The sequence below is a fragment of the Panthera tigris genome, chromosome B3 (genome assembly GCF_018350195.1).
Source record: "Panthera tigris isolate Pti1 chromosome B3, P.tigris_Pti1_mat1.1, whole genome shotgun sequence".
Lineage (NCBI taxonomy): Eukaryota > Metazoa > Chordata > Mammalia > Carnivora > Felidae > Panthera > Panthera tigris.
The window spans coordinates 67,475,418-67,487,616 of record NC_056665.1 but is presented as its reverse complement, the minus strand read 5'-3'; the positions used below and the strand labels follow the sequence as shown (position 1 = coordinate 67,487,616).

Here is a 12,199-nt window from a genome sequence, read left to right as displayed (position 1 = left end):
ATATTTAAATAAAATATTTAAAAGTAATATTTTTAAAAAATTTAAAAATTAGCATTATTTTGAGTATTTAAAAATTTTAAAAGTAATATTTTAAAAGTTCAAGATGAAACACTATTAAATTAGTAGTTTTTTATACCTGTACTACATGAAACTACATTATTTATGAACCAACTTGATGGGAGCAGAAGCACAGGCTATACTGCATTTCAGTCACCTGGAGAGAAGTGATTCTGTCATAGTGAATTGTGGTCATCTCATTCTCTGTCAGAGCGTTCCCAGTCTGGTCGTTAATCTCAAAACCAGTATAGAACTTAAGCATGTCCAAAAGCTGAAAGGATACATTTACATTAATAAACTGTGTGAACATAAGAACAAGAAACCACAAACAAAAACTACTTATTATAAAGATTAAATAAGTCTGTATACCTTCTCCGAGGTGCTGGAAAACTCTGGAATGTAAACACTGCAACAAACACTTCAGAACATATCCAAACATGTTTTATTTGTGTGAGGAAAAAGTATGTTTCTTGTGAATAAATTGTTAAGAGTCTATTTCATATACACGGTCTACTTCTACAGAGAGGAACTTAAATTGAAATCCCAGTACTGAACGGACATTAAGGATTTAATCAAAGGAAGCCAAACACTTAAATGGAAAAAAACAAAGTACACCACTGCCAATTTATGGAACTACACCACTAGAGGGAACTCCTGAGGTCCTTTACTTAGGTAGGCCACTTAATACAGAATTTTCTGAATGAGGGTTTTGGAATTCATAATTGGAGATATTCTTCTCTGTGTGCTGCTACTATTAGGGAAATGCAGCAAGGTGAGGAAAGCTAAGATATTTATTCCTCTCATCAGTCTCCACAGCCATTAAGCCCTTTCTTTGGCTTAGTTCCTGCTGCTATAATGAAGGCCTGTTTTCCCCAGAGACACAGTCTACTGGCTACATTTACCCCAAATCTTCATCATTATTGATTCTAACCTATGGCAGAACAGATACTAGAATTTTAGTATGTTTTAATGTATGTGGCAAATCACTGGATAGAAATTTAGTAAGAGAATGAGAAAAAATATAGATACAAGATAAAAGAATTCTTAAAAGAATATATAAGCACACAAAAATTATATCTCCAACTATGATCTCATTGAAAGGCAAGTATTAGGAGTTTGGTAGAAGACTTTCCTGAAGAGGTGATGCGAAACAGGAAATGTGAAACACTATTACTTCTTTCTACTCAAGGTAGCAAATGAAGTGCACTGCCATGCTCTCAACGGTTTTGGTCACCACCATCTTATGGAAAGACAGCCATGAGGAGGGCATAGTTCTCTTGAAATTAATGCTCATCATCTACTGTATTCCACAGTGGTTACTAACATAAAATATATGAGTATGTGGGACTGCACTGCCAAAATCCTAATTTAGTCCAATAATAAAATCACATATGATTAATCAAAGCTCTTCATTCATTTGTTTTCTATACTAAGATTTGATTTTACTTTAAAATGACTAATTGGGAATTTACATTACTTAATTCAATATTTAGTAAAATTTCCTTTATATCACCACTGGCACTCTTGGTTGCATGGCAGAAAAAGAATCAATTTAGAAATGAAAATATGTTCAGATATATCAATGCTCACCTGGGAAAAAAGATGCCCATCCTCTTCTCTATGAACAAGATTGGAAAGGTAACAGTGAACCAAAAGGTGGGAGTCATCCAGAATGGTATTAAACCAGCGCCTTGTGGGGAGGAGGGCCTAAAAAAAATAAATACCATGGCAATAAATCTGCATGTTCTCTGCAGCTAGAGGTAAACTCTACTGATCCTTCACTCAGAAGTGTCAATCATGTACAAAGTACCCTCTAGTCTCCCAAAAGACACTGTGCACAAAGCAAAGGGTCTGGTCCATGTGTAAATAGGCTCAGTGGCAATGTTTATAAATAAAATACGACATTAGAAGAAATTTCACAGATAGGAAAGCCAGTAGTTTTCAAACAAAATCTTCTATGAAATCTCAATATATTTTGGGTATAGATTTAAAAATGGTGCTACTAGGGGCACTTGTACCCCAATGTTTATAGCAGCACTCTCAACAATAGCCAAATTATGGAAAGAGCCTAAATGTCCATCAACTGATGAATGGATAAAGAAATTGTGGTTTATATACACAATGGAATACTACGTGGCAATGAGAAAGAATGAAATATGGCCTTTTGTAGCAACGTGGATGGAACTAGAGAGTGTGATGCTAAGTGAAATAAGCCATACAGAGAAAGACAGATACCATATGGTTTCACTCTTATGTGGATCCTGAGAAACTTAACAGAAACCCATGGGGGAGGGGAAGGGGGGGAAAAAAAAAAAAAAAAGAGGTTAGAGTGGGAGAGAGCCAAAGCATAAGAGACTGTTAAAAACTGAGAACAAACTGAAGGTTGATGGGGGGTGGGAGGGAGGGGAGGGTGGGCGATGGGTATTGAGGAGGGCACCTTTTGGGATGAGCACTGGGTGTTGTATGGAAACCAATCTGACGATAAATTTCATATATTGAAAAAAAAAAAAAATGGTGCTACTCTGAGAGAAAAGGGACTGGGGACCCCTATATGGAGACTTCGTCCTCCATTTCCTCTTACCACATCGTCCTCTGACAGTCAGCAAGACAATGCTGAGACACTGTGATCATCAGTTTGAAAACCACTAATCTAATCAAATATCCTCATTTTATAGATGAGGTTATTGAGATCCTCAGAGGCTATAAATTAGTTACTGGCAGAATGAGAATCTGAATGAAGATCTCATGCATGGCTGCAAGTCCAATACTCTAATACGTATGTCAAGAAACTACCTTCTCTCTCCAGATAAGAAATGAACACAAAGGATTTTCTTTCAATTTCCTGCATTAAAGAGGGAAAGGAAATGAACTCAGTCTGAATTATACCAACTCTGCATCTGAACTCTCTGTCAAAATCTTGCACCTAGTATTATGAAATCTTCTTCAAGGATCTTAATTTAAAAAATTGACAATAGCAGCTATATCTTTCTTCACCAACAATATTAGGCACATTTAGAAAAGTGAGATTAAAGAGATGCCCATAAATCCACAATTTCAGCCACTATTAAAAACTCCATGATGGGGTATTAAAATATGATAGAAAATAAATTGCCACTGCTGGACCCATATTTAATAACTATACTACATGTTTTTTTCTACAAATAGCAGCCATCTGACAATTATTTGAAAACTTAAAGAGCCAACTGCATTTTACTTTTGTTTCTCTGTTACACATAGAAACAGGTAAAATCTAAGGCCTGTCTGAGGTAATGAAGAAATATTTCACATATTTCACAATCATATGCTTAACCTTATCCACTGTAATGATGATGTAACAGGAAAGTCACTGCAAATTTCTTACCTCCAGATCAATCATAAGTTCAATGAATCTTTCACAGTAATGAACTTTGTCCATAGTGACAGGTTCTGGACATAACAGACAGAACATGTTAAAATTTCCTTACTTAGAATCTATAAAGAACTTATCAAACTCAACACCCAAAAAACAAATAATCCAGTGAATAAATGGGCAAAAGACATGAACAGACACTTCTCCAAAGAAGACATCCAGATGGCCAACTGACACACGAAAAAATGCTCAACATCACTCATCATCAGGGAAATACAAATCAAAACCACACTGAGATACCACCTCACACCTGTCAGAATGGCTAACATTAACAACTCATAGATGTGGAGAACAAACTGAGGGTTGCTGGAGGGATTGTGGGAGGGGGGATGGGCTAAATGGGTAAGGGGCATTAAGGAATCTACTCCTGAAATCACTGTTTCACTATATGCTAATTTAGATGTAAATTAAAAAAAAATAAAATAATAAAAATACTAATATTAAGTAAGTGACTTAGATTATCAGCATATGACAAGTTTTTCTATACACTTAGGCTGGGAGTAACATTATGCCTAAAATCAGGTATAGCTGATGTATAGCATTAGTATCTATTCCTCACTAAATTATAGGTATGATTTTCAGTTGTAAAATATTACTTGGAAGGTTGGCATTTATAAGTAATTCTGTTCTACTGTAGTGTAAACAAAGCAACAATCTCTGATGCAAAAATATAAATATGGTATATCTACAGAACTGTTCTTAGATTATATCCCATTTAGGAAATAAAATATTAACAAATGATACACCTTACATAGTATATATACACCTTTATTAAGTAAAAAGTATTCTATGTAGAGCTTGCAAACCCAACATAATGTAATTAGCCCCTCTGGATATACAAGCGTATCTCCCTCCCTCTGTCTCTCTGTCTCTCTCTCTCACACACACACACACACACACACACACACAAATACAGTATAATCATGGCATATTTTTATGCCATGTACATAGTCTACATAGTATATATTTGTATTTGTTTCATCAATAAATAGGGGCCACATTGGAGGGAATATCTTTCCCATTTTGCCTGATAGCTTGTTATCTCAAAAATCACTGTCTCCTGTCCAATCAATATTTGATGCTGTCTAAAAACACTATTCAGTACCACAGGATAAATGCCATGTGGATCTGTGACTGACTTGTTCAACACTGTACCCTAGCACCTTGTTCAGGATCTAGGTCTTGCAAGCAAACTCAAAAAAGATTTGCTAAGTAAATGAATATTTCAATAACCATATAAAAAGAGAAGAGAGAGGGAGAGGCGGAGGGAGAGAAAGAGAGAATCTTAAGCAGGCTTCACATTCAGCACAGAGCCTAATGCAGAGCTCAATCCCATGGATGACCCAAACCAAAATCAAGCGTCAGACACTCAACCAACAGAGCTTACCCAGGCACCCCAAAATATGTGAATTTTTAACGCAGTCATAATACTCAGACTGGTCATATATATGAAAAGGGGAGGGCAGGTACATTATCTTTATGATTTAAAACTGTTCTAGGAGCAGTTTTTAGATTAGAGGCTAGTCAATACTATAGGAGCATCTAAACCACAACTTCACAAATAAGCTGAGAGGAAGAAGATAGTTACCAGAAGGTGGCACTGATTTCAACACAGAGATAAACTTCTGGATGAGTTGTGAAAGGAATCTTCTTTCTTGGTAGGCTCTAAAATCAGAGAACAATGTTGACCAAATTGTTTTTGAAAAATAATTATTTCAAAAGTAAAATTTAAATGCTGAACAAGCTTTTCTTACACTATTCAAATGTTCCACTTCTCTCTGAAATTAGGATCATAATTTGAACACACACCTGCTTCTTTGTATGTATACACAAGACTATGTAAAGAAAAGAAGAGCCTCATTACCGGCCTAAATGAGCCAGCAAAGAAAACACCACTTTCTCTTACCATGTTACTGTGAAGGTTTTCACTTGAGATTTAAAGGTCAGAACTTGAAATTTTCAAAATTTCATTTACAGTCTGCCCTTAACATTCAAAATTTAACGTTTAAGTATACAGTTAAAACAAGCAATTTTATACTTTAGTATATTTTAAGTATTATATATAATAGAGTATTACAATGTCTAAAACTTAAATGCTGGTTTAAAGAACAACTTTCTACTCATACTAATTTAAGATGCACTGTGTACCAGTCAATCAACAAACATTCACCAGGTATTGGACAGCTGTAAATGATTATGCCAGTCCTGGGGGAAATACAAAGGAGGGGAATGACTACATGACCGGAAACAAGTCATATAACATGACGATAAGCAGTAACACAAAGCAACATGTAATTACTAAAACTGGCTGACATTAAATGAGCACTTACTGTGTCAGGATCTGAGCTGTGTTAAGTGCTTCACTCGAATAATCTCATTAAATGCTGACAACAGTCCCATTAAACAGGTACTACGGTTCCAATAGGTTCCAACTGAAGAACCTATTCTTTCAACAACTACACATGTATTTTTTTAAAAAATGTTTTAATTTTTATTTTTGAGAGAGAGAGACAGACAGAAATGGAGCACAAGTGAGGGAGAGGCAGAGACAGAGGGAGACACAGAACCTGAAGCAGTCCCCAGGCTCTAAGCTGTCAGCACAGGGCCCAACATGGGGCTCAAACCCACCAACTGCGAGATCATGACCTGAATTCAGATGACCTTAACCAACTGAGTCACCTGATGCCCCTCAACAACTACACATATTTTAACTATTATACCAACAGCTGGAGTTTCAATAAAAAACACACAGCGTGGTTTGAAGTTCAGAAGAAAGCACAGTGGCTTGAAGTAGTTGGTCCAGAAGTGTTTGGAAGATTAGCCTTCAATAAAGTGGAGTGGAGGGGAAAGGGTACTTAGGGAAGGAATGTTGAAGAAACAATCAATACCCAAGGATTTGGGGGAGTCACAAACAAAACAGCTGGAGGTTTCTGAATGCCACTGCAAGGAGTTTAGAGCTTCTCCTCTAAGAAGGAAACCACTGTAAGCTTGTGAATAGGCAAAGCTTGTGAATAGGCAAAGCTTGTGAATATGGGAAAACCACAAAATTTTCTATGAAGATGGCTAGTTAGACTCATTGTTGTGGGAAAGCTGGAAGAAACATCAAATAGGAATTCATTGTAATGCTTTAGTCAAGAGGCTCTGGAGGCTTGAATTAAGATGACAGCAGTGTGAACAGGCAAAAGAGAGGAAGGACAAAAGATCAACAGGATTGGCTGACTGGATATAAATTGCTGGCCAAAGGACTGGAATATTCCAAGCCCAATTTCTGAAAGAATTAAGAGAAACTGGCCAGAAAATTAAGTTTAGGAGGGAAAACAATGAATGTTACTTAAGTGAAACTGGAGTTCATGACAAACAGAAGTACAGCTAACCCTTGAACAACACAGGTTTGAAATGTATAGGTCCACTCACATGCAGATTTTTTCAATAAATACAGCACAGTACTGGAAATATATCTTCTCTTCCTTATGATTTTCTTAGTAATATTTTCTATTCTCTAAGCTTAATTTACTATAAGAGTACAGTATATGATATACAAAATATACAAAATACGTGTTCACCAACTGTTATCAGTAAGGTTTCTAGTCAACAGAGGACTATTAACAGTTAGGTTTTTGGGAAGTCACGAGTTACATGAGGACTTGTGACTATATGAGAGGGTGGCCAGTGCCCCTAATCCCTGCCCTGTTCAAGGGTCAACTGTATACAGCAAAGAATTATTCAAAGACAGGGCCAGAGAGATTTATGATTAAATCATGTTGAGGTAACAGGAAGAGTAGGTTTAAGAAAAAATAGTCAAGTAATGCAGATGCCATGTGATTAATCTAATCAAGAGGCTGCTGGGTGGGAAGACACCATGAATAATGAGACTAGAGTTGGAAATTAAAGAAGGAATTTTCCTACCCTGTCCCTAATATTTTCTCCTCGTGGCTCTCACTCCCACCCACCCAAACTCATTTTTCTGACATGTAGCTTTTCTTAGTTCTTCCTATTTTCAGTAACCACCAGCACAACTCCAGGTTCCATTTCTTTTTGTCCTCAACCCTCTTTTCATGGTTTATGTATCTCACTAAATAATCTCATCCATACTCATGAATTTAATTACCAGCTACACATGTATAGAGTACTCTCCAGAGTGGATCAAACAATAAGAAAGAACCAGAAAGTCATCATAGGTCCAAGGGAAGGGAGTCTTCAGCATATATACATATGCAGAAAAAAAGGAGTGAATGGAAAAGAGCAATAAAAGATGGAGACACGGGGTGCCTGGGTGGCTCAGTTGGTTAAGTGCCCAACTTTGGCTCAGGTCATGATCTCACAGCTCGTGGGTTCGAGCCCCACGTCGGACTCTGTGCTGACAGCTCAGAGCCTGGAGCCTGCTTTGGATTCTGTGTCTCCCTCTCCCTCTGCTCCTCCCTCACTCATGCTCTGTCTCTCTCTCTCAGAAATAAACATTAAAAAAAAAAAAAAAAAGATTTTAAAGATGGAGACAGTGCAAGGGGTATTGCTGCACTAGTCACCGAGTTAGCCTCACAGAGAGAGAGAGAGAGAAAAGCCTCTTTAAGAGTATGTGGATCCTTCCCGTTTCCTACTAATAGCACTTTGTGTGGTGAAATAAATACTTGCTATCAGACTTCCCCAACTCATAATAAATACTACCATTAAAAGAAACCATAATCCTCACCTGCTTCTTTAATCCTTATACTTATCTTTCTCCCTAACATGTATCACCATCTAATACACTATATAATTGATCTTTTTTTTGGTGCTATCTGCCCGCAACTAGAATGTAAGCTCCACAGAATAGGAACTACTTCCATTTCATTCTCTATTATGTCCCCTATACCTAGAAGAGCACCTGGCAAAATGATAAACATTCACTATTTGTTGAATGAATGAATAAATGAATGAACAAATGAATGATGGCTGGAGTGTATAAAAGTCACTATTAAGAGTAAGGGAGTGAGAAAAAGAAAGAAAAGTTGATTGATAGCTTGAAGATTGTGCAGAAAATTGAAAAACATCCATGACAGACAAACTACGGTCAAGAGGCAGGGAGAGGATCAATGATATACTTATCACTGGAGCAGAGAGAAGAGAAAGAAAAACATGGTAATGTTGTTGTTTCCCCTTTAGACCTTTATGAAAAATATTCCTACAACAGTAAAAGCACTTCTTATTTATTTAGTTCAGCCTATATAAAGGAAACAACAAACCAATCAACATCATCTAGGACTTACAACCAAAATAATAAACCAATGTGGAACAAAATTTTGGCAACATACTGTTCTCTTGCTTCTGGATCCATCTTTTCATCATTCTTTTTAATCAAGTTCCAAAATTTTCTTAGCTTAGGGGTCTTTTTTAATTCTAATTCCAATCGTGCCTGAAAGAATGATGTGATATTAAATCACCAGTAACCTCAAAGTTTACAAAGGTAAATATTAGATCAACTATCAGCTAGTTTTCTAATGTGTGCATACAATATAAAGCAATGGGATAAAACCTGAAAGCAACATGACAAAACCTGAAAACTAAGAAACTAACAACTCTAATTTTAAAAAAACTATTTAATTCTAACAATTGTTACTAATAATGTAAAAAAAAAAAGAAACTGCCTTTTCTTATGAAGGTCATAAGCTCAATAATCAATTAAATTTCTTATTTCTAAAATGAAGGATTTAAATTTGAAAAATATGAGCATTAACACTTATTAGTAAAATCACTGATGTTTGAAAAATGAGTCTAAAACAATGAACATAGAAACAGCTGTCACAAGCAGACAAGGAAATGTCCATATGACTACATTCTTTCTAATGGCACTTATCAGTTAACTTAGCATTAAATAATTAGCTTAGCACTAATTATTTATATATGCCTGTTTTCATTACCATCAGCCGGTACCTATGAATGAACTTGCATATTTGGCTCTATGCAAAAACCCATATGCAGGAAATGGTATTTTGAATAAAGTACTATACTAAAATTTGACAGTTATAACTTTACTCCCCAAGATCAGTTAATTGGGTTTTGATAAAGGCACATATTATCCAATAAGTATTTGATGAAAAAAAGGAAGTCATTAAACATAATCCAGACCTTCTCCTATAGCTATATGTACATTCTAATCTAAGAAAATAAAATATTCTAGTCTATATTTAGTCTCATCCAAAGGCACACGCAGAAATAATCACCATAGTTTGCTAAATTTATCCCCCTTCTTTATGAACTCCATAGATATTATCTTATTTTACCTTATAATACTGACATGAGGTGAAATCTACTAGCTTGCAGATACATAAAAACTTTAAAACTGAAAAAAACTGCATCCATGACAAATTAATGCATAATAAATACATTTTCTAAACAGGAAAAGGGGTTTTTGGCCACCATTTTATACCTATGTTAAAGCTACAAAGTCTAAAACCACATTTTCCACTTGTAACACACATACGCCTAAGTTTCTGAAGATACTTACCGGCTGTAAGCCCATCCACATTGGGAGGGAGATAAGCTGCTGTACTTGACTCCGTATCAAGTCTACTTCCTGTTTAAGGCACAAAGAAAACAAATTTATACACACATCAGTATTTTAACTTAAATCTTTACATAAGGAAATACTGTCTTGTTAAAGTCCCAGGGTGAAAACATGTCACCAATACTTTCAAATTAATGATATTTTAATATTAAGAAGCTTAATACTTTTCAAAAAAGATACAATCTTCACCATTTACAGATTCTGTATTTGCGAGTTCATCTATTCACAAATATGTATTTGTAACCCCAAATTCAATACGCCTAGTGCTGTCCAAGGGCGGCACAGATCAGTGAAAAATGCTAAGTTGCCCAACATGCAGTGGTTACAGGCTTGAGGTATTCAGCTGGGGATGAACAAGGTAATGATCCGTCTTCTTGTTTCAGCTCTCATACTATAAGGAAGCATCCTTTTCTGTGTGTCTGTTCAGTGCTACCTTTCTCACATTTTTATGGTTTTTGTTGGTGATTTTGCTATTGTAAAGCACATGGTTGAAGTGCTGGTTAGTGTTCCTGTGTGCAAGAAGGCTGTGATGTGTCTTATACAGAAAATAAGTGTATTACAGAAGGCTCATTCATACTTAAGTTATAGTGTTTCTGGCCATGAGTTCCATGTCAATAAAGCAACAATATAAATTACATAAGGTGTCTTTAAACAGAAACACATAAAACAAGATTATGTACTGATAGAATGATGAAATGTTGTGACATTGGCTTGTAGGCACCCAACCCTTTATTCTCCCTAGGAGCAATGGTTCAATTTTAGCTAATTCAGTGTCGGCAGCTGCCTCATAGACCTAACTACCACAAATAATAAGTACTGATGGCATGTTGAAAAAAATAAAGTATTTCAATACTAAACAAGTTTTTCAGTTAACTAAACCAAGTACCAAACTACTAATACTAATTTCGTCTTGTTTTTGCTTAATTTCTGATAATCATGTCTATATTTACATTGACGTTGTTTAGTTTAATCAATGTTAGAGGTAATAGTGGCATCCACTGGGGGCATAAATCTTTTTTTTAATGCCTTTACAAGATTCATTTGAGGCAGGACCTAGAACAAGCAATAACTACCCATCTATCAACATTCAGTCTTCAGGATAAGAAAGAACCCTATGCATTCTCCTGCATGGGTCTAATGCACTCTCAGCTCAGCAGTACTTATTTTTAAATAAATAGGTATAGACCTTCAGATAACCACAGCAGAGCAGTGCAAATGAAATATTAATTACTGTAAATATTTAATTCTTTAGAAGGATGAAAACTGCACCTAATTGAGTGAACTCAAATTAGAACTCTCCTTCTTGCCTGCCAGCCATGAAGCAGGACGAAAAAGTAATAAAGGTAGTTTTTGTGTGCAACTTACGGCACAGATCTCATTATGCAAAGTTCATAAAAACCAGATTCTTTGCTGCTCTATCTTTGGAGAATTTCCGCTCCTATTACCATTTTTCTTAAGAAAAAAGGAGAGATCCAGTACAAATCTATTTTAAAAAGTGAATGGATCTTCTGAAATGTTTTTATTGAGAAGTGGCTAAAATTAAGCTTTTGGCATTATCCATATTCCCCACTACCATTGGATGAAGAGTTGGCTACAGAGGTAATATCTCATTTATGTTCAACTTAAAAAAAAAACTAAAATAAAAAATAAAACCACCACCAAGAAAATCTGAGTTTCCTCCAAAGATAAAGTAAAATTACCAAACTATTGAAGCAATGATCAAGAAAAAGCAGTAAGACCGTCTGTTCATGGAGTGAAAATTCACCATCAGTTTCAGCTAATGCTGCTTTCAAGATACACTTAAAAAAAAATGGGAAGTGATCTGGCTTCTTCTTAAAAGTCTGAAAAGAGAAAGAATAAAAATTTAATTTGAAATGGCTTGCAAGCCCTCTCTTTTCTCCCTTAAAAAAAATTGGTCATTCTTTAGAAGTCTTTAACAAAAGCAAATAATTGCAAAAAAGACTATTTGCTTATTTATAATTAATAGTAGCAAGTCAAATACAGGTTTCTGGCAAGATCATGAAAGAGTTGCAGAAAATTTCACCTAATAAAATAATGGGGTTTTTTTTCTTGTTTTTTAAAAATATTTTTATTTTTTCATTTTTTTTTTTAAAGGAATCTCCACACCAAACGGGGAGCTCGAACTCAGGACTCCAAGATTAAGAGTCACATGCTCTACTGCCTGAGTCAGC

The 12,199-nt window shown here is 35.5% G+C and overlaps 1 protein-coding gene across 1 annotated transcript in view; it reads right to left on the bottom strand.

Annotated features, from left to right (window-relative positions):
• AQR (aquarius intron-binding spliceosomal factor) overlaps window positions 1-12,199 on the bottom strand; it is a 91,510-nt gene that overhangs the window by 59,577 nt on the left and 19,734 nt on the right. The window contains exons 6-12 of the mRNA XM_007097623.3: window positions 11,708-11,848; window positions 9,948-10,016; window positions 8,755-8,855; window positions 5,055-5,131; window positions 3,419-3,483; window positions 1,648-1,764; window positions 215-328 (exon numbers count right to left, since the gene is read on the bottom strand). Of these exons, the coding sequence (XP_007097685.1) occupies window positions 215-328; window positions 1,648-1,764; window positions 3,419-3,483; window positions 5,055-5,131; window positions 8,755-8,855; window positions 9,948-10,016; window positions 11,708-11,848 (684 nt within the window). The remainder of the gene's footprint in view (window positions 1-214; window positions 329-1,647; window positions 1,765-3,418; window positions 3,484-5,054; window positions 5,132-8,754; window positions 8,856-9,947; window positions 10,017-11,707; window positions 11,849-12,199) is intronic.